Below are 19,216 nucleotides of genomic sequence, written 5' to 3'. Positions count from 1 at the left end.
TTGAAGTTGCACACGCAATAAATGTCTGTGAACAAATATCTTAGTGGTAGGGTTAACATAAATTAAAAGATTCCTAAGGAAAACTTATACTAACATTAACATACTGTTTATGTTTATATGTGCAGTGATTAAATTCATGCCTTTGTTATAATCTGAAAACGATTTCAGATTATGCCACCCCCTGGCTGACAAGCATGGTAATGCGTGTGTTTGTTCTCACAGGCTAATAATAATGTAATGTAAATGTGTGGCTCTAGCTGACTTCCACCAGGGGTCATGCAAAAGCAGGTAATCGTTCTGCTGGATTAGCACAAATCGAATATTATGAAGTAGCCTATTGACAGCATGTTGCACAAAGAATGCAATTAAACACAACACATAACTCCAAATCCTCCCAACAATTATTCTATTGTGTATGACCTCATCTTTGGAGAAACTGAACCCGAATAAAGGAAAGTTAAGGATGTTTCAACCTTAAACTTCGAAAATATTAAACAACCGAAATATTGAGCATTGACCCTGCGGCCGTGATCAGCAACAATAAAAGCTGCAATGCGCTCCTTTGGGGCCATGTCACAGTAATTCCTCTTGAAGGGGATGACCTTTTCAGCAGAGATACTTGCCGGGCACCGTACCAAACAGACCGTGAGCGAAAGGTAAAGCAACACGTTCTTAATCCTTAATCCTTAATCCTCTGGTGACGGATCCCTAACGATCAGAAGAATAAGGTCCAGGCTGAAAGTTCCATTCAAAGTTACAAACTTCCACACTTTCATTTATGATTGAACCAAATGTTGGCCAAATATGATAAATGTTATTATATTAGGGGATTTGCATATTGTAACAACCAGTCAGGCTTGAGAAGGGTCAAATACATTGTACAACGAATTAACACTTTATATATTGTTATTGACAAATTAACGGGCATAGCCAAAATGTGCTTAAAGGCGACATATTATCTGTTTTCCCAACTAGTAAAAATAGTATATGAGTTCCAGAAAACATGTTTCTGAGGCTGTTTGCTGGAAATAGCTTTTAGGAAAACGAAATCTCGCCTACTGCTATTCCCCTCTGTTTCAGTCCATTCAGAATGAACTGTTTCTGGTCTCTGTAGCTTTAATGTAAATGAGTTGCTGCCCATTGACCAATGAGCTGTCAGAGTGAATTATCGGCAAAAAGCTATGTGGCCTCGGATAATATTATGAATCATAAAGACTGGGTTTGACGTCTCTGGTACTTCCACAACAAGTAAAGACTCGGTTAGGGGGTTATCTCGGCCATGGTTGAGAAGAATTGGGTGAAAGAAACTTTGGCCTTGACTCTCTGAAGTCCATATGGAACCGCTACATCGAGGAGAAAGGGATTGCACTCCGGGAGCTGAGCTGCCGGACTGCCGCCAAGCTCCCCCCGCCGGAGCTGCTGGACTGCCGCCCAGCTCACGCACCTTTTGAAAAGGACGTTGTCAGGGCTTGATATAGATGCATTTCCTGGTAGACGTTGGGTTCCTATGAGCAATGTTGCCAGATTGGGCCAGATTTCCCAACCAATCTGGCAACACCACAGTATGAGTGAACTGCATTACACAAATTGACAAAATTTGACATTTGGGAGAATGGTAGGGATACAGAAAATGTTCTCTTTTGATCACAGCAGATCGAATCATTTTCACTGTGTTTAACTTAAAATCATTAGGAAAAATAGCCTTATTTGATGGCGTACTGATAACATGATTTAAATTCCAGGGCTATGTCTAGGGCCCTCTCAGGGGCCCCTGCACCGTTTTCAACTGCCAACCCTTTACAACACCTCTGACTGCAGGTTGGCTAGAGTGTGTGTAAGAATTGATATCTATTGAGGCACTAGCATTGTTGACTCTTGTTCTGCTTAATGATTGTAGTATGGACTTTGTTTCTGCCTCCCTTGTGGTTTCCACTCTGTTCAAGAAGAATGTTTACTGCTGTAAAATTAGTCATGGCAACATAGGCTAAGAATAAAATGAATTGCATTAATTCACAGAATAATGTAGATATGCTCCCTGCGTGCTACTCCCCTCTCTTCTGACACCTCACCCCTATTCCTCATTCTTGGAAAGAAGTGCTGGCCTCTGATACATTGAACTGATTTATCAAACACAATTTCTTTCAATGTTGAGGGTTTGACCCTCCAGCGGTCCGCAGGGACTGTCCATATGCTATGACAGCAGAACAGACATTTTGACCCTGTTGTAAGTTTGGGGTCAAATTAGTGTATGTTGGGCTGCGGTTGGAAAGAGAGGTGGGGGTAGGCCCACATGTATAGTTTGGTTAGATTAAAACGTAAATAGTGTATACAGCTACTTTGCTAATGTATGTAAAATACAACAATAAGACAGAGGAAATGTGTTTCGTTTTCGTATAAGTCTAATTATTTCATACATATTCCAAGTATGTTGGGTGGGTAGGGAATCTATCTTCCAATTGTTTAGCTGTGCTAGTTCATGTGTAACTTTACTCTAATGGATTTGATATTACTCTTTAATTCGATTTGAACCCCAATACTTTTTGCCCTTTATTAATCTCGCTCTAGAAAAAAAAAAGAAATATTACCAATATGGCTATCAACTGTTCAATTTAAATCTATAAAAACCTTGGTGCCTGAGAATTGAATTCCATAGATAACAGAAATCATAAAATATAAAGTAAATAGCTAACTTCCTCTCCTAGCATCTTTACAAGTGTGGCGGGGCAAACAGGATTAAAAACCAATTACGTAAGTTAATAGGCCTACTGGAATATGATGATTAATAGGGCCTCAACTAAATTTCCAGTGTGTAGTCACAATGTTAAAAATTATCTTTACAAAGTTGATGATTCCACTCTTTGCTAATTTCGAACTTCCTCAAGTTCCAATCTAAAAGGACAAAATTCCACACGCCTCGGATGGCAACACATTTGCTTGCTTTTCATATATGTTATAATTTAAAGTGCATGCCTATAACCCTAACCACAAATATTAGGAATCTTCAGATAAATACAATAACCCTTCTTAACTGAACTTCCATCCACTCATTTGCTGTTTTTGAATGTGTCGATATAATATCCAGTAGTCAGAATATATGCCCTATAGTCTTTTAATAGGCTCTCAACCACAGCATGAATGAATGTATGATATGAACAAATATTGAAAGTGTCAAATTGACACGTGTCAAATAGACACATAGAAATGTTTATGTGGTCTATCCATCCAGAATACTAATTTCTAGGGAATTGGGGTTTCATAAATGATGTTTTGCCTAACACTCTTATGCATTATTTTTATAACACTCTTTAACATATTAGGTAAACCCCTGCAGCCACATCTGTTGATTCTGGGTGTCTGACTAATCCAGACTGAGAGAAAACAGAGTAAACTGATTTAAGATGATAAAGCCACCAATCTACAACCCACCTGAGACCATGAATAGTTTAGCTTTCCAATTGCTGGTCATCGTCTCAATTCGCCCTGTCAATGGGCAATGCCCAACTCTGACGCCCAGCGCTTATTTCCCTCCCAGTTGATTTGATTTATTCATATACTTTTAACGTAGATCAAACATGAGGCACACTGTCTGTAGATCCCAGTGACACTCCTCCAAAAAAAAAAGAGTATATAATAATAATACCTTCTTTTGTGTTTGTACTACTTTTGTGTTTATTTAGGTCACAGGTGACTTTCCTTGTGTTTCTCTTATGAATTGTATTTTTTTTATATTATTGCATTGTTGAAGGGAGCCTGAGACTCAAACATTTCATTGCTGTTGCTTTAATTGTTGTGAATATGACAAATAAACGATCTTGAAAAATAGCCACATCCTTTGTTTAGAATTATGAATCTTAAAATGCAGGCATTAAAACTGACTACCAGTCCTCCAAAATATTTTGATGAATATGGCGGTCCTTGGAACAAAAAAGGTTGGGAACCCCTGGTCTAGACTACTAGGAGGTGCTGCTCAGAATCCGACACACGAGACCCCCCTAGTGGCGGGGAGCTTTACTGCCGCCCAGGTTGTATTACTAACAGAGGGAAATGGGTGGGTGGAAAGTCCCTCTGTGGAAATCCCCTTCCCTGTACCGGGCTTTTTTGTAACATTTGACGAGTTAAACGGACGCCCATGAATTATTCTTGACAGACTCAGCGGACTGCAAAGGCACCAGACGAGGTGGATAGTGAGGGGAAGAAGAAGAGACGGTTGAATGGCGCCGAGGAAGGACCGCTGCGGTGGGGCTGAGTGAAGTGGCTGAAGAAGGACCGGTAGCCTGAGCGTCCAGGAAGGCTTTGTTATTACCCGGACACGGTTCCCAGGTAAGACCCCGTCCCTGTCCATCTCCAACTGCTCTTTAGGGGCTGGCGTGTTTAGCACGAATGTCAGACTCGCTGGGATGCTCGGGTTTTTAGGCCTTTCCTAGTGAACGGTCGTACAGTGTGAATATGGGTACATGGTGGGAAAGCTGGAGCTTGTGGCTCACGACAGTGGCTGCTTTCTTTGACAGCCATTGTTTACAAAGACGTCAGCCAGAACGTTCAAACAGAATGAATGTCTCCTGGGCGCTTTCACACTGGGTCCGTGTCCGAGGCGGAGGAGACCTTTAAACGCTACGGTGTCTGGAAGGTAGTTGTCATAGGAATTACGTAAGCCCTCCAACGTCAGCAAAGTCTCCTGTTTATTGTGTTTCTGTGGAGCTCGGGCTACACCGCAGCGTTCACCTTCCTGACACTTTGTCTGTCTTCGCCCAGGGGGTCAAAGCAGAAATAGCAGATTGTTGCTGTCTGTAATGTGGTGACTGACACACATTCCTGGGGCCAGTTAGATCCCTTTGCACCTGCTGCTCACTGGAAAGCTGCAAGGCACAGACCATCAAAGGCTGACTACTACGTCTGCCTGTTGTCTCTAACTGTAGGCTGATGTTAAGTGGATATGGTGTTCTTTAAGTAAGACAGTCATGGTTTCCTACTGTACTTACTTTTTCGTATATGGACGTTGACTCTACTCTTGAATTCACACATGGTGATGATGTTTGGCCTGCAATTTAAGTGAGGTGTAGTGAGTGAGGCGTAGTAAGTGAGGTGTGGTGAGGTGCTTTAAAGATGTTATTTTATTGCTGCCGTGGCCTGACTTCTGAAGTTTAAGTCAGGATTGTAATAAAGTCCTTAACTTTAGCTTAACACATCAGTGTGGAATGGATTTATTTGCATAAAGTAAATATGACAGTAAAAATAAACCACAATGGATATCAATGCAAAGAAAGCAAAACAACTGGAATAAGGATTCAAGTTATATTGACTCAATATACATTAATAATAATACTAATATGTTGTCATCAGTTGTTTATTACACAGTCCTTACTCCATCCCCTCCTCGTTCAGGTTCCCGACATTGTCTATAGGTTGGCGGTCTCTGGTGTTCCCAACTCCCATTCCCAACTCCCGTTCCCGTTCTACTTACGCTCCTCCCGTCCTCTCCTCCGCTTGCTCGCCATGTCGCAAGGCCAGAACTTCCTCCCAAAGTTCCTCTTCGTGTCCAACCTGCTGAAGGCGGTAAAGATCCGCCAGCGTGTCCCCAACGATGTGGTGAAGCCCGGTGCCAGCGGGGGTCTCATGCACCACCTGCGAGGCATGCACCGCTACACGCTGGAGATGATCGCCATGAACCACTTCCCACAGGCCTTCCGCGAGGTTGTGCAGGCCGCCATCCTGGACCGGGCCATGCAGGTGTCCCTGGAGCAGGAGAAGAAGCTCAACTGGTGCCGGGAGGTGAAGAAGATGGTGCCCCTCCGGACCAACGGTAAGAGGTTTGTGACATTAGGCAGTTCTGTTTGTGTAGAGATCCTACAATCCTTGACTTAACCTGCTGCCAGGTCTTTCCAAAACATCACTTATGCTGGTGCAAAGCAGATCATGAAAACACAAACGGTTTGTTTCAGAAATGTTCTCAGATGCAATGTCCTTTTTAAGCCTGTTATGTGGACTGATATCCATCCCTCACATTAGATAAAGGTGGATGTACTTTACTGTAAGTCTCACCATCTGTTGGGCCGTGTGTCACTTTGATTTCCAGGTCAATTCTCCTCCACTTGTTTAAGCGCAGAGTTGAACTCCTTCACCCAAAAAATATTGTTTTATTCATGGCTAAGGGAACAACCCCTGAGGTTATGAGTGGAAGACACATCTGTCTGTAGTAAGTTTATTTTCTATATCGTTTTAGGTTTTCATTTTGAGAACGCTTTCTGTGCAATGTCGGGAACAGAGTTTAGAAGCTATGACTCAACACCCGCGTTACTTTAAATGTCAGAAGACCGCTAACGTTCATTCAACTATTAATGTCGTAACCCTGATGCCGGGCAGGCCCGGTTGCTAAATTCTCATTTTCGGTCATCTTTTTTTCTGAGGTGACTATGCTTTGACGATCAACAGCACTTCGGGTCTGTGGACTTCCGATCAGAGCTCAACCCTGGGAAACTCTGTGCTCGTCATCCTCCGTGGTGGTGTGGCTCTCTTGTTTACTTGTCACTTACTACAGATGTTTGTAGGCCTTTTCCACGGGGTTCATTCACTGCCTTCATTACCTCATTGTGTTTCCCTGTGAGTTTCCACAGATGTGTCATATGTCTGCGCAGACGGCGCGAGGGTCGGGAATAGGAGTTGTTTGTTGTTTTTTACCGGAAGTGCTGGTTGGTGGAAATCGTCACATCCGATCTTTTGGTCTGTCTCGTATATCTTTAAATAGTTCATTCAGTTGTATAGCTTACATGGCCACTGCTGATCTAGCTTAAACTGCTTGGAACTAGTATTATTTCAGATTCCCTGAGGTATAGAAAGTGTTTTTTTATGATATCTAGATGATTATGTTTTTTAATGATGCCTCTGACACGCATTTCAAGGTTGCCTCTGACACGTATTTCAATAGGATAGCGATGGAGACGATTCAACAGCTTAATGCTTACCCTCTTTTTTGCTGAATGAATTTTTTTTTTTTTTTATCATATAATTTAGTTAAATAAATTAATGGAGTTTAAGCTGTTATAGGTATTTGATGTATACTCTATAGTCATTAGCCTACAAGGTCTATATCAGGGTACAATATCCTTTTACGTTTTTGTATTGCTCCATATATAAATATTGGAATTTAGTTTTGCATTCATCCATAGGAAAATGCTTTAGGTGATCTCCAGTTCAATGACCACTTTGTTATAAATTGTTAGTACCCTGGAACAATTCAGGGGTATGCTGGGGGATTCTGTTTTGATTGTAAAACATTATGTGAAGGGGAATTCTGAAGTTATTAAGAAGCACAAAGCACAAGCACACGCACACACACATATCAGACCTCTGTATGATAACTAACTCCTAGATGTACTGCAAGCGCCATTCCCGACGTAAATATGCGACAGGGTTTAAAGTACGAGTGTCTTAAAGTCTGAAAGGACCCAGTCATGACTTTGAACAGAGGACAGATGACACATGCACACACACACACACACACACACACACACACACACACACACACACACACACACACACACACACACACACACACACACACACACACACACACACACACACACACACACACACACACACATACACATACACACACACAGTCCACCAATCGAGTCTCAGACCACACTGAGAGTCTCAGGATTTATTACTCAGATCAAATGTTTTGGTTGGGCTGTGTGATTTCTTAATTTTAAATGTAGCCAATATTATCAATATTATTTCACGATGTCCGAACCGATCCGCACGGAAGTAAACATGGAGGCCACTGAGGTCACAATTAATGGTTTTGTTTGAAAGTTGATGTAGTGGTGATGTAGTGGTGTTGTGACAGTGTCGACATTCTCACACAGATCTCTGTGAGAATCTATTAGTTTGTTTACTGGTAACGCTGCAGTTACACTTTTAACAATTTATACAATTTTCCTTTTCACTTCTAAAGCGGTTACATTGAAAAACAATGCTTTTGTAGTTAGGCAAAAAGAAAAACGACTACGATTTCTGCGTGAACGTCAGTCGCTTTCCGATCCACTCTTCGGCCAAGTCCCACTCTGCTCCGGCAGAGCTTCCAAAACGTAAAAAAGTTACATTTTGGAATAAAGTTATATAACCAAAACTTTATCGCAGACACACAACTTCCATAGTATGAGAGGAAAAGTTAGGATGAAATTGCACAGCAGGACTAGAGCTCATTCACAGAGTGTGTCCCTGCCGCCCAGAATTGTGACTTATATCGAGATTCTAGAGTGACGTAAAAGTAGCATGAATTCCGAGGTCACACTGCAAAACATTTAGGACCACATTTGTAATCAGAATTGAAAAGATGAGATTCCATGGGATTTCTGCTGTTCACAATGTTATAAAACAATCGTAAATGAGTCACATATGATATCTTTGGGCCACTTTTGCTTGCAGTGTGTGAACGATCAACAGACCTAAGTGTTCCACTGCGGGTATTTCCCAGGCAGTGCATCATGTCTGTCATGACTGCTAGTTGGAACTGTGTATTATCTCAAACAGACTGATGTTAGACTAAAAGCATAGACAACACTTAATCACGCACGCACACGTACGCCTATGCTGGATCCCCATAAGGACTGAAATAAGCATTTGAAGCTTTTCCAGGTTAAGCCCTCCCTTATGTTGATTTTGTTTGTGTTGGGTAACACTGTGCATGAGAAGCAACCTGCAATTTCAACATTCTCAAAGTCTTGAGAAAGACATTCAAAAGTTATGAAACACAATCAACACTGCAGTCAGCATATGTGACAACGACAGAGAGGTACCACCTCCTAGAGCCAGAGGAATCTTTCTCTGGCTTAGTGTTGGAGTGTTGTTTTTAGACTCGGAGACCCCCTCCACAGACAAAGGGTCGGGTGTTCTTAAGACATGTGACACAGTTCCTGTTGGAAAGCGCTCGGATACAATGGGGATCCATTCTATTGCATACCGATATAACTCCTGCTGTAGATGACCCAAGCCTCCATTGTTGAAGCCTATATGTATATTGAGACCGCTTGGCCGAGGGCGGCAATTCTTGCCTAGACGATAACTCTGAGATGACTTTTCAGGAAGCATGGAGGGTTTGGTCTGAACAACGTAAACCATAGATTTTCAACGTTTTAAGAATATTTATATTTTATTTGTCAATTTATTATTCATGTAGTTATTTCATGGTCCGGATTATACGATAAACCTGCATACGAGATGTAGATATTGACGTATAAACAGATGTTTCGTAACCATACCCTCCAAAAACAGTTCCATGGATGGAACTCTTAAGCCTATGTTTAAGTTGTCACTTAGCTGAAAGTCAAAAGGAAAAGTTTCTGTTGGACATATTCTTAATTTGTTTATAGTTTCAATTAATGTTTTTTCCTGCTAAAATGCTAAAATGTACTGTTTAATACGATGTGAAGTGTTGCATTTCTATTAATCATATAAGAGCACCAGCAGAATGAAAACTGGAAGCAACTCAAGCTGCAATAATGAAGGACCGGTGCACACTATGGTGTTTGTGTGTTTGTGTTTTCATTTTCACTTGTGTGGATGGTTGCTAAGTAATAGAGAACTTGATTTATCTGCTTGTGAAAATGCATGTTACGCAAGAAAGAAGTCAGAAGTCATTAATTAACTGTTCCAATCCGGTTCGCACGCAAAATACACCACATTCCGCCTGGCCCAAACTCCGCCCCTGGGGAAAGTCCGGGCCAGTTGAGTGGCGTGGATGAGTCCTAACTTGGGATCGCAGAGGAGGCACACACACACACACACACACCCACACCCACACCCACACACACACACACACACACACACACACACACACACACACACACACACACACACACACACACACACACACACACACAGGCAGTACTTGAGCCGGGAAATTCCTGTGTGTGCTTTGCAGCAGCGGGGTATTTCAGATCAACAAACACATACTTATTTATTCGGTTCTGTTTGACAGTGATAACAACCCCGGACCGCAATAAAATTATTAATAAAATCCCCGGATTTTGTAAGTGATCTAATAGGTACTTGCTTATCTCCCTTTAATTCATCATGTTACAAAACATCCGATACCCTCACTCACTATCATAAAGTGAAAAAAACGTAACTAATAACTTGGTATTAGTTAATTATTCTTTGTTTGTTCACAAAATGGAGAAGCATTGAATGTCCTCCTGACAGATGTATTCTAGGTAGGGTTAAGGGGAAGTAGCGAGCCGTCTAACCACACGGTGTGTGCGTGTGTCGTGGCTGTGTGGGCCCCAGATGGGAGGATCGCAGACACCAGATAGTTTACCTGACAATCCCGCCGAATGGCCTGGAAATCCCCATGCTTTTGTTCCTCTCAAGTGTGCACGCACCCATTGTGTGTGTGTGTGTGTGCGTGCTTTTTGGTGTAGAAGACGCGCACGCCGTTCACAGGGTTGTTCTGCACCTCCTGTTTGTTACGGTCTTGATCCATGAAAGAAATAACGCCTTTGGCTCCCTCGCACGCCAATAGTGCGAATCAAACGGCCTCCCAACTGTGGTATGACAAATGGTCTTTTCCCATGGCGTGTGTGTTTCAGGGGACGGGAACTGCCTCCTCCACGCTGCGTCTCAGTACATGCTGGGGGTCCAGGACACAGACCTGGTGCTGAGGAAGGCCCTCCACGGGGTCCTGAAGGACACGGACACGGGCAGCTTCAGGGCCCGCTTCCAGGCAGAGCTGCTGCACTCCCAGGAGTTCACGCAGACCGGCCTGCGCTACACCACCACGGTACGCAAGGGAGGAAGCCTCGCAGGGAACTGGGGATTCTCCCAACAGTAGAGAGCAGCAAGACCTTTTAGGTTTTTATTAAGAATTAGCTACTTAGATACTTACTTTTGCCTCTAGAGGTGGATTGTGCGTATACTTTGTATTTATTGGTATATCATTCATTTATTGGTATATCACAATACACATCAAATGATGTGTATTGACAAAATAAAACCTTGTAAAGTATAATGTATTCTAACTGTATGTGTTTGTATTTGTGTTTCTCTCTCTTTATGTATTCCTGGACCATTTCCTAGAACTGGGAGGAGGAGTGGGAGAAAATAGTGAATATGGCGTCCCCAGTCTCCAGTAGCAACGGCCTCCAGTTTGATTCCCTTGAAGACATCCACATCTTCATCCTCTGCAACATCCTCCGCAGGCCCATCATCGTCATCGCAGGTACACCAGAAAATAAATGTCTGCATTGCTGGACTACCACTGTTGTAGTCTTACAGATAATGGTATAAAGGACGGCAATGGCGGTATCCTCCATTTATCTCCACTTGTTCGCTTAATTATTGTATCAAATGACCCACCTGAAATGGAATTAATATTTGTTGACCTCCTCTTTGGATCCTCACTATTATAGTTACTGATAAAAAACAGTTATAGTTACTGATAATAATTAACATTATAAAGAACTTCAGCGAAAATATTCTCTCCTATTGACATAAAGAAACAGATCAATGCGCTTACATCACACCTGTAAAGAGACTGGTGGGGCTGGCTCCCATTTTAATTCACTGCTCTGTGAACAGACCAGGTACTGAGGAGCATGAAGTCAGGCTCTTCCTTCTCTCCACTCAACGTGGGCGGAGTCTACCTTCCACTTCAATGGCAGCCCACAGACTGCTACAAGTACCCCATCGTCCTCGGCTATGACTCGCAGCACTTTGCACCCCTCATCACCATCAAAGACAGCGGGCCAGGTACGTGGGGTTCGCCAGGCAACGGCCCTCTAGCAGTGCTGCAAACAGAACATAACTCCCAGCCCGTTGAGTCCGTTCTATAAAGGGGCACAGTTATTATCTGCAAACTAATGAGCTGGTTTTGAAGCAGGGATGAACGTAACGGTCAATAATGGGATTGTCGATAATGTAAATGATTGTATGTAGGGGGAGACAGCATGCATGTTAATCTAAAGGACATGACGCACCTGGTTAGAGAACTATTAGGGATTCTGGAGAACGGCTTCGCAGCAGTGGATGGATGGCTGGTTGTGGCTTAAACCTGGACCCTGTCTAAGAAGGGATCCATATAATATACTGAAGATCAAGTGTGATCGTTTGAGTAACTATCTGAGAACATTGGACACGATGAGGCTCAGAGTCAGTCGCACAGTGTTCACTGTGTTCAAGCACGGGAATAACCTTTGTTGTAAATGTTCTACCCAGAGATTCGAGCGGTTCCCCTGATCAACCCGGGGCGGGTGGGCTTCGAGGAGCTGAAGGTCCACTTCCTGATGGAGAAGGACCAGCAGCAGAAGGAGCGGCTGCTGAAGGACTACCTGATGCTCATCGAGATCCCCGTCATCGGCCTGGGCAACGATGCAACGCGCATCATCAACGCTGCACGGTAAAACACCACCTGTCAATATGCAACAGTTTAATATACATGGGATATATGAGCTACATACGTGGGATATATAAGTGAAATAAGTGATATATTAGTGAAATAAGTGATATATGTGACCTATGTGTGATGTATTAGTGACCTAGGTGTGCTATATAAGTGATATTGTGGTGATATTTAGGTGACCTTGGGTGTCTTGAAAGGCGCCTCTAAATTAAATTTATTATTATTATTATTATATATTAGTGACCTAGGTGTGCTATATTAATGATGTATTAGTGATCTAGGTGTGCTATATTAATGATATATTAGTGACCTAGGTTTGCTATATTAATGATATATTAGTGACCTAGGTGTGCTATATTAATGATATATTAGTGACCTAGGTGTGCTATATTAATGATATATTAGTGACCTAGGTGTGCTATATAAGTGATGTATTAGTGACCTAGGTGTGCTATATTAATGATGTATTAGTGATCTAGGTGTGCTATATTAATGATATATTAGTGACCTAGGTTTGCTATATTAATGATATATTAGTGACCTAGGTGTGCTATATTAATGATATATTAGTGACCTAGGTGTGCTATATTAATGATATATTAGTGACCTAGGTTTGCTATATATGTGATGTATTAGTGAACTAGATGTGCTATATTAATGATATATTAGTGACCTAGGTGTGCTATATTAATGATATATTAGTGACCTAGGTGTGCTATATAAGTGATGTATTAGTGACCTAGGTGTGCTATATTAATGATATATTAGTGACCTAGGTGTGCTATATAAGTGATATATGAGTGACCTAGTTGTGCTATATACATGATATAGGAGTGACCTAGGTGTGCTATATAAGTGATGTATTAGTGATCTAGGTGTGCTATATAAATGATATATGAGTGACCTAGGTGTGCTATATTAATGATATATTAGTGACCTAGGTGTGCTATATAAATGATATATGAGTGACCTAGGTGTGCTATATAAATGATATAGGAGTGACCTAGGTGTGCTATATAAGTGACCCCTGTGTGTGTATGTGCGGCTCCAGGCTGGACGAGGGCAACCTGCCGGAGGACATGAACCTGATGGAGGACTACCTGCAGCTGGTAAACCACGAGTACCAGCGCTGGCAGGAGGACAAGGAGCAGGCCTGGGCCGCGCAGCCCCAGCGCCCGCCGCCGTTCTCCGTGTCCCAGCTGTCGCTCATCGAGATCCGCTGCGCCACGCCGCGCTGCACCTTCTACGTCTCGGTGGACACGCAGCCCCACTGCCACGAGTGCTTCGAGAAGAGGCAGGGCGCGGACCCCCGGACCGAGGGCGGGGTGCTGCAGGTCAAAGGGGGCATGCAGACGGCCGTGGCCGTGCTGGGGGTCTCGGGCATGGCGGACGTGGTGAGCTGCCGGGGCGCCCGCGGCGGCAGCCCGCCGTCGTCGTCCTCCGCCGCCGGGAGGGGGCCGGCGGTGACCAGCCCGCGCTCGGCGCCGCCCACCGCCCCAAGCCTCAGCCTCTACAGCGAGACGCACGCCATGAAGTGCAAGACCCCCGGCTGCCTCTTCACCCTGAGCGTGGAGCACGACGGCCTCTGCGAGCGCTGCTTCAATGCCAGGCAGGCCCCCGGGGGGCCCGCCGCCCCAGGGGGGGGCGCCACCATGGGGCCGCCTCCGCCCCCGGGCCAGTGGCCGGGACGGGAGGCGGAGACGGAGCGCTGCGGCATGTGCCGGCAGGAGGCCTTAAGGACATTCAACGGCCTGTGTCCGCCCTGCATGCAGAGGCAGCAGGCGCCGGAGAGGGGGGAGCCGGGCCAGCTCAGCGACCCGCGGACCACCGAGGCCTCCTCGTCGTCGGTGGCGGCGGCGGCGGCGGTGGCGGCGGCCTGGAGCCAGACCCGAGAGCCTGAGCGGGCGCCGTGCCTCATGCTGACCCCCGGCCCCACGTCGGCCTGGCAGACTCCGCTGGCGCGGTCCTGCAAGAGACACGGCTGCCCGTTCTTTGGGACCCCGGAGAAGTTGGGATTCTGTACTATCTGCTATGTAGACTATCAGACCAACCACCGTAAGTCCTGCAGATGCACCACGTGCCTGATTGGTTTTGTAGCTCTGTGTGGTTCATGTGTGCAATGTGCATATACAACAGTTTTTGTCTTTTGATGTAGTTATTCAGCAAACTTCAGTATGCTCTGTAGGGAGAAAAAAATTGGACGATTTGAGTTACCGTTTGTCTTTTCCCTCCTGTTCTTCCAGACATGACCCCTTCGGTGGCCCCGGCGCAGAACCGGCACGGCTCCGAGGCGGCCTTCCAGAACGCCTCGCGCTGCCTGGGCGCGTGCTGCGGCGCGGTGGGCAAGGCCATGCTGGAGGGATACTGCAATAAGTGCTACGTCAAGGAGCAGAGCACGCGGCTCAACCAGGCGGCCAACCGCACGTCGCACTCCCCGCCCCCCGTCACGGTGGGTCTCGCTCTGCCGTCTCCATCGCTGGTGTCCGACCGCCCATGGGGGTCACACCCAGAGCAGCCAGTCCTCGGGCAGCCTGTAACGATGTGTCTCTCTCTCCGCTCCCCTTCTTTTTAACAGCGAGAGCGAGCGCCCAAGCCCAGATCCTCCCAGCAGTCCCAGCAGTCCCAGACCCAGTCCCAGACCCAGACCCAGACACAGACTCAAACCCAAACACAGACGCACGCCGGGACGCAGTGCAGGCGGAGCGGCTGCAGCAACGAGTCCCCGGGCTGCACGGACTTGTGCCCGGAGTGCCACACTCGAGGCCAGGGCAGGGAGGGGGGGCGGCGGGCGCAGGCGCCCAAGGAGAAGTCCAAGCAGCGGTGCCGGACACAGGGCTGCGACCACTACGCTAACGCAGAGAAACAGGGCTTCTGCAACGAGTGCGACCACTTCAAACAGGTCTACCGGCGCTGACCTTGCGTCGATGTGGTTAGGGGGCGCATCACAGCGCTCACGCAGCAACCCGACAGCCAACGCCCCCGCCAATAGACCCCGGGGGGCCCGCGATGGCCCCGGGTAGGACAACACATGCCAGTCAATGCACCTCTGATACTAACTAACTAGCTAGTCGCTAACTAGTAACCTAATGGCCTGAAATCAACCCCTTCATGTAGAATGTGGAGTGAGTGTGTGCTCAGTGGGGGGAGTGTGTGTATGTGTGTGTGTGAGTGTGTGCGTGTGTGCGTGAGTGTGCGTCCGTACGTGCGCAGTAGACATGGCCTCCAGAATACCTCTTTGTGCAATTATGAAGACTGACCGGCGCGTGCAGATCAATGTGGAGAGGTTCGGCTCCATGTTGGGAATAACTGGCTCAACTCATGTGTACAATATGTATTTAGATTGTACACAGTCAATCGTGCCGGACGAAAATGATTGTATGTTGACATTACAAAAAAGCACCTGACACTGCTTTCTATACCATAGCCAAGGATCTTGACCCTCTTTCTTTCTTTCTTTCTGTCCGTCCGTCAGTCGTTTTACCGGTGCCCTTGGTTGCTGTCCTGTCTTTCTCGCAATTGTTCTGCTGCAACCAGAAATGCGACAACTCTGGCCTGGGTAGAAAAGGTATAAGGATTGCAGTTTAAAGAAGAAAAAAAGCTACTATGAATTAAGCCAAAGAGTGCAAACTCAAATCCAACACGTTTTAAAGCAAGCTGCGTCAGACCTACGAGTGGGTTGTGTGTAACGGGTTGGTGGCGAGGATGAGTCACTCGTCCTTACTTACACCCATTTGATTTCATAGTGTCACAGCTCAAAGTAAGTTAGGCCCAAATATTATTTTTTAATGGATCACAGTGTCATGAGTCATCTGCATTTAAATCAGACTTTGGCTTTGGTAATTCAGTAGAGATTCTTTTTACTACTTTTGTCACTGCAATGTGGGCCTGTTAATCCTTTAAAGGGTCACAATTAATAAGCCATTTCACTCGTTTGGTTGTGTGAGTGAAGATCAAGGATCCCCCAAACAGAGCTGATGTCACTCACGGTAACGATAAGGTCGCTGAGAGATAACCCTTTGACTCAGAACAATGCAAGATGGACAGAGCAAACCCAACCTAGCTTCTGGTGCTACATGTACAGAAACAAGTGCGTCTTTATAGAAGCCCGCCTCGGCAGAAAGGACGCCATCGCAGTTCACAATAGAACATAGGATTAAAGTGTCACACTTTCTATTCCTCTTCCCCTCCTCTTCCTTCCTTCTTTCTCTTCCTTTTTTTTCCTCCCACTCTCAGTATAACATATGTTGCCTTGGTAGTTGTTATTATGTTTGATGACGCCGCACTTGTGTAACGTACATCATATACGTTACACAAACACATACAGACAGACGGACATGGGAGACATAACGACATACATGCAAAATCGTGTAGCTCCTGCCCCATTAGACACGGACATCCCTTAAACGCACTCAAGCATCAACACTCACACTGACATGCACACATGCATACATTCGCACATGTTTCTGTAAGATTGCAAAAGTCTCCCACCCAAGCCTGAGGCGATGTGAAGGCAGACAGACCGGTGTAGGATCACACCCTTCCTTCTGCTACAACGCTCTCCATATGTGCCAAGGAGATCACATTTTGCAAATGTTCAGACAGAAATCCCAATTGCCTGCACTGGCCAACCAGTGGATCTGAATGTGTTTGAGAGCTTCAGCGGCCTATAGTCCCGGCACCGGGGCTGATTCTCGATCAGCTTTGCCTTTAAATAGTTCATGAGAATTTTTTCTACACTATGGGTGATTGTGGATCAGGGCACCTTGTTGTGAGTAGGGATCTGGGGGTCCGCCCCAGAGTGAGACCTCCCCAACTGATGCCTCGTGTCAAGACTCATGCCAACACACGCACACACGCGGCCCAGATGCGCAAATCAAACATTCCTGTTTTGGTTTCTTTTAGTTTTTCTTCAGATTTAATATATTTGAATATATATTTTGTTTTTATTTTCGCCAAATAATACATGTGCCAACATATACTATTCAACAAACAGTCGTCGTTACCTCCTTAACAACACGACCAGCTTGGATCCCTTCTAATATGCCATAGATCGATATCTAGCTGTCTAGAGCTGGTTGGAGTAGAGATCAGGGGTTCACTTTTCTATCATCACTACTTAGTCATCTCTTTTAGTGATTAATACTTGAATCAAAAATAAACTCCCAATTCTTCAAATGGAAAACAACTAGAAAACAACCACCTTCACGTGTTTCTCTCTCAATTGGCCTCGTCCCCTTTTGAGAGCCGCTGGACGGCAGATGTCCATCTATGGCTATGGTTAGGAATGTATAGAAAACACAGGGCCTCGACCTGCCTTCTTGTAACACCTGTATGTAGAGCTGCCCCCACCCCGCACCAAGCACTTGTCAAGCCTAAACTTAGATGTGCGCTTTAATCACCTCTAGACGGACCTTAAATCAATGAGACGCGCTGACGGGAGAGGCGTGCACGGGGCCGGGCTCGGGCGGGACTCGGGGATGGGTGACAGGGTAGCACACGATGAGGCTGCCGTGAGATTATTGGTCGGAGCTCCGTCCCGCCGGGGGACATTCCAGGCCCGGGGAATGCATGTCCTCGTACGAGCCGAAGGTGTGACTAAAACATGCAAACATTACTCTGTGACCTTTTGACAATAGGGTATTGTATGAAAAAGCCTTCTTTAATTTGTTAAGTATTTATTCATATCAAGATATTATCTGTATTGTGTGATTCAATAATTATTTATATGTTGTCCTGAAATGAATTATTTTTAATAAGAAATCTGATGTTGGTCCAGTGTGGTTCTTTGTGTGCGTGTGTGTGCTTGTGTGTGCGTGTGTGTGCGTGTGTGTGCGTGTGTGTGTGTGTGTTTGTGTGTGTGTGTGTGTGTGTTTGTGATGAAGTGTGTTTGTACAACAGGCATTTCTAAACTGGGAGTCAGAGCAGCGAGAGCTAGGATAAGACGGGGTGATAATGTCTCTGGGGAGATTCTATCATTGCACTCCAATAACATCTTTACTCTAATAAGTAGTGTTGCCAACTACCAGCCCAGTGCAAATCTACAACCGGCCACTGCAAGGGAATACATCCTTAGTGTACAAAGCACAAAGCTTGCATCTGTGTGCAAGTAGTTCAGATAACATAACAAACGCTCAGTGTGAATGTTGAGGTGTCTTAGTTAATTTGCCCCTCCATTTTGGGTCATAAGGGTCTAATATATGTCAATATAAATTATTTGTAACCAAATTATCAATAAAATATGAGATGCATCTCTGTTTTTTGATGCTTCCTAAACGGAGGTGTGCAATCATGTGCACTCGGTTAAAAAAAAGACCACATTATGCCTAGTGCATGGAGTCAAACTCACTCAGGCTCTCACGAACATGCACACACACACACACACAAACAGATTGGAGCGAGGAAGTGTTGGATGATGCGGTGGGAGGGGGAGTTCGGAGAGAGATGGGGCTTCAGACCGTTATGTATAGTAAAGGCAGAGGTGTGTGTGGGTGCACAGGCTGCAGCTTAAACCACAGTCACATTGATAGGTTATTCAGTGGTTTCCTGGAAATACCCCAGCCTTCAAATACTCCCTTTTAGGTCACAGGGGAGGGGAGGGGGGGGGCATTACCATGTGATTATATTACGAATCTGGTATAAGGAGGCATTGTTATCTGGTCTTAATGGGAATTTTTTATTTCAGCAAGCATAACTTATAGCAGGGCCAGCACCATAAAGGTACAATCAAAGTGCTGGTTATTTTAGAAATCAAGCCTAGTCTGATGTGTGTCAGAATAAAGTGCTATCAGTTTGTGTGTGGCCTACATACAGTAGTCAAAA

At 45.1% G+C, this 19,216-nt stretch overlaps 1 protein-coding gene and 1 long non-coding RNA gene across 3 annotated transcripts; both read left to right on the top strand.

Annotated features, from left to right (window-relative positions):
* Positions 1-4,020: 4,020 nt before the first annotated feature.
* tnfaip3 (tumor necrosis factor, alpha-induced protein 3) lies at positions 4,021-18,160 on the top strand. 2 transcript variants are annotated; one of them, XM_030378967.1, is made up of 9 exons: positions 4,021-4,320; positions 5,383-5,800; positions 10,590-10,780; positions 11,077-11,218; positions 11,578-11,748; positions 12,214-12,394; positions 13,449-14,452; positions 14,641-14,846; positions 14,973-18,160. In XM_030378967.1, exons 2-9 carry the CDS (start codon positions 5,494-5,496, stop codon positions 15,309-15,311), a joined length of 2,541 nt encoding a protein of 846 aa, XP_030234827.1. In that variant the 5' UTR covers positions 4,021-4,320; positions 5,383-5,493; the 3' UTR covers positions 15,312-18,160. The 2 variants fall into 2 exon arrangements, with proteins under 2 accessions (XP_030234827.1, XP_030234828.1); XM_030378968.1 differs by lacking the exon at positions 4,021-4,320 and having other exon boundaries at positions 5,673-5,807.
* On the top strand, positions 5,818-9,521 carry LOC115559844 (uncharacterized). Its single transcript, XR_003979633.1, has 2 exons — positions 5,818-6,193; positions 6,405-9,521. It is a non-coding gene; the product is annotated as an uncharacterized LOC115559844 (long non-coding RNA).
* Positions 18,161-19,216: the final 1,056 nt, after the last annotated feature.

Source organism: Gadus morhua, chromosome 15 (assembly GCF_902167405.1).
Source record: "Gadus morhua chromosome 15, gadMor3.0, whole genome shotgun sequence".
NCBI classification, from domain to species: Eukaryota; Metazoa; Chordata; class Actinopteri; order Gadiformes; family Gadidae; genus Gadus; species Gadus morhua.
Note: the sequence above shows the minus strand (reverse complement) of the source record. Positions and strands in the feature narration are given on the sequence as shown.

Coding starts and splice junctions, on each gene's coding strand:
- tnfaip3 (XM_030378967.1), top strand. CDS start 5,494: ATGTCGCAAGGCCAGAACTTCCTCCCAAAGTTCCTCTTCGTGTCCAAC. Junction 10,781..11,076: donor GCCTGCGCTACACCACCACG/GTACGCAAGGGA, acceptor ACCATTTCCTAG/AACTGGGAGGAGGAGTGGGA. Junction 14,453..14,640: donor AGACTATCAGACCAACCACC/GTAAGTCCTGCA, acceptor CTGTTCTTCCAG/ACATGACCCCTTCGGTGGCC.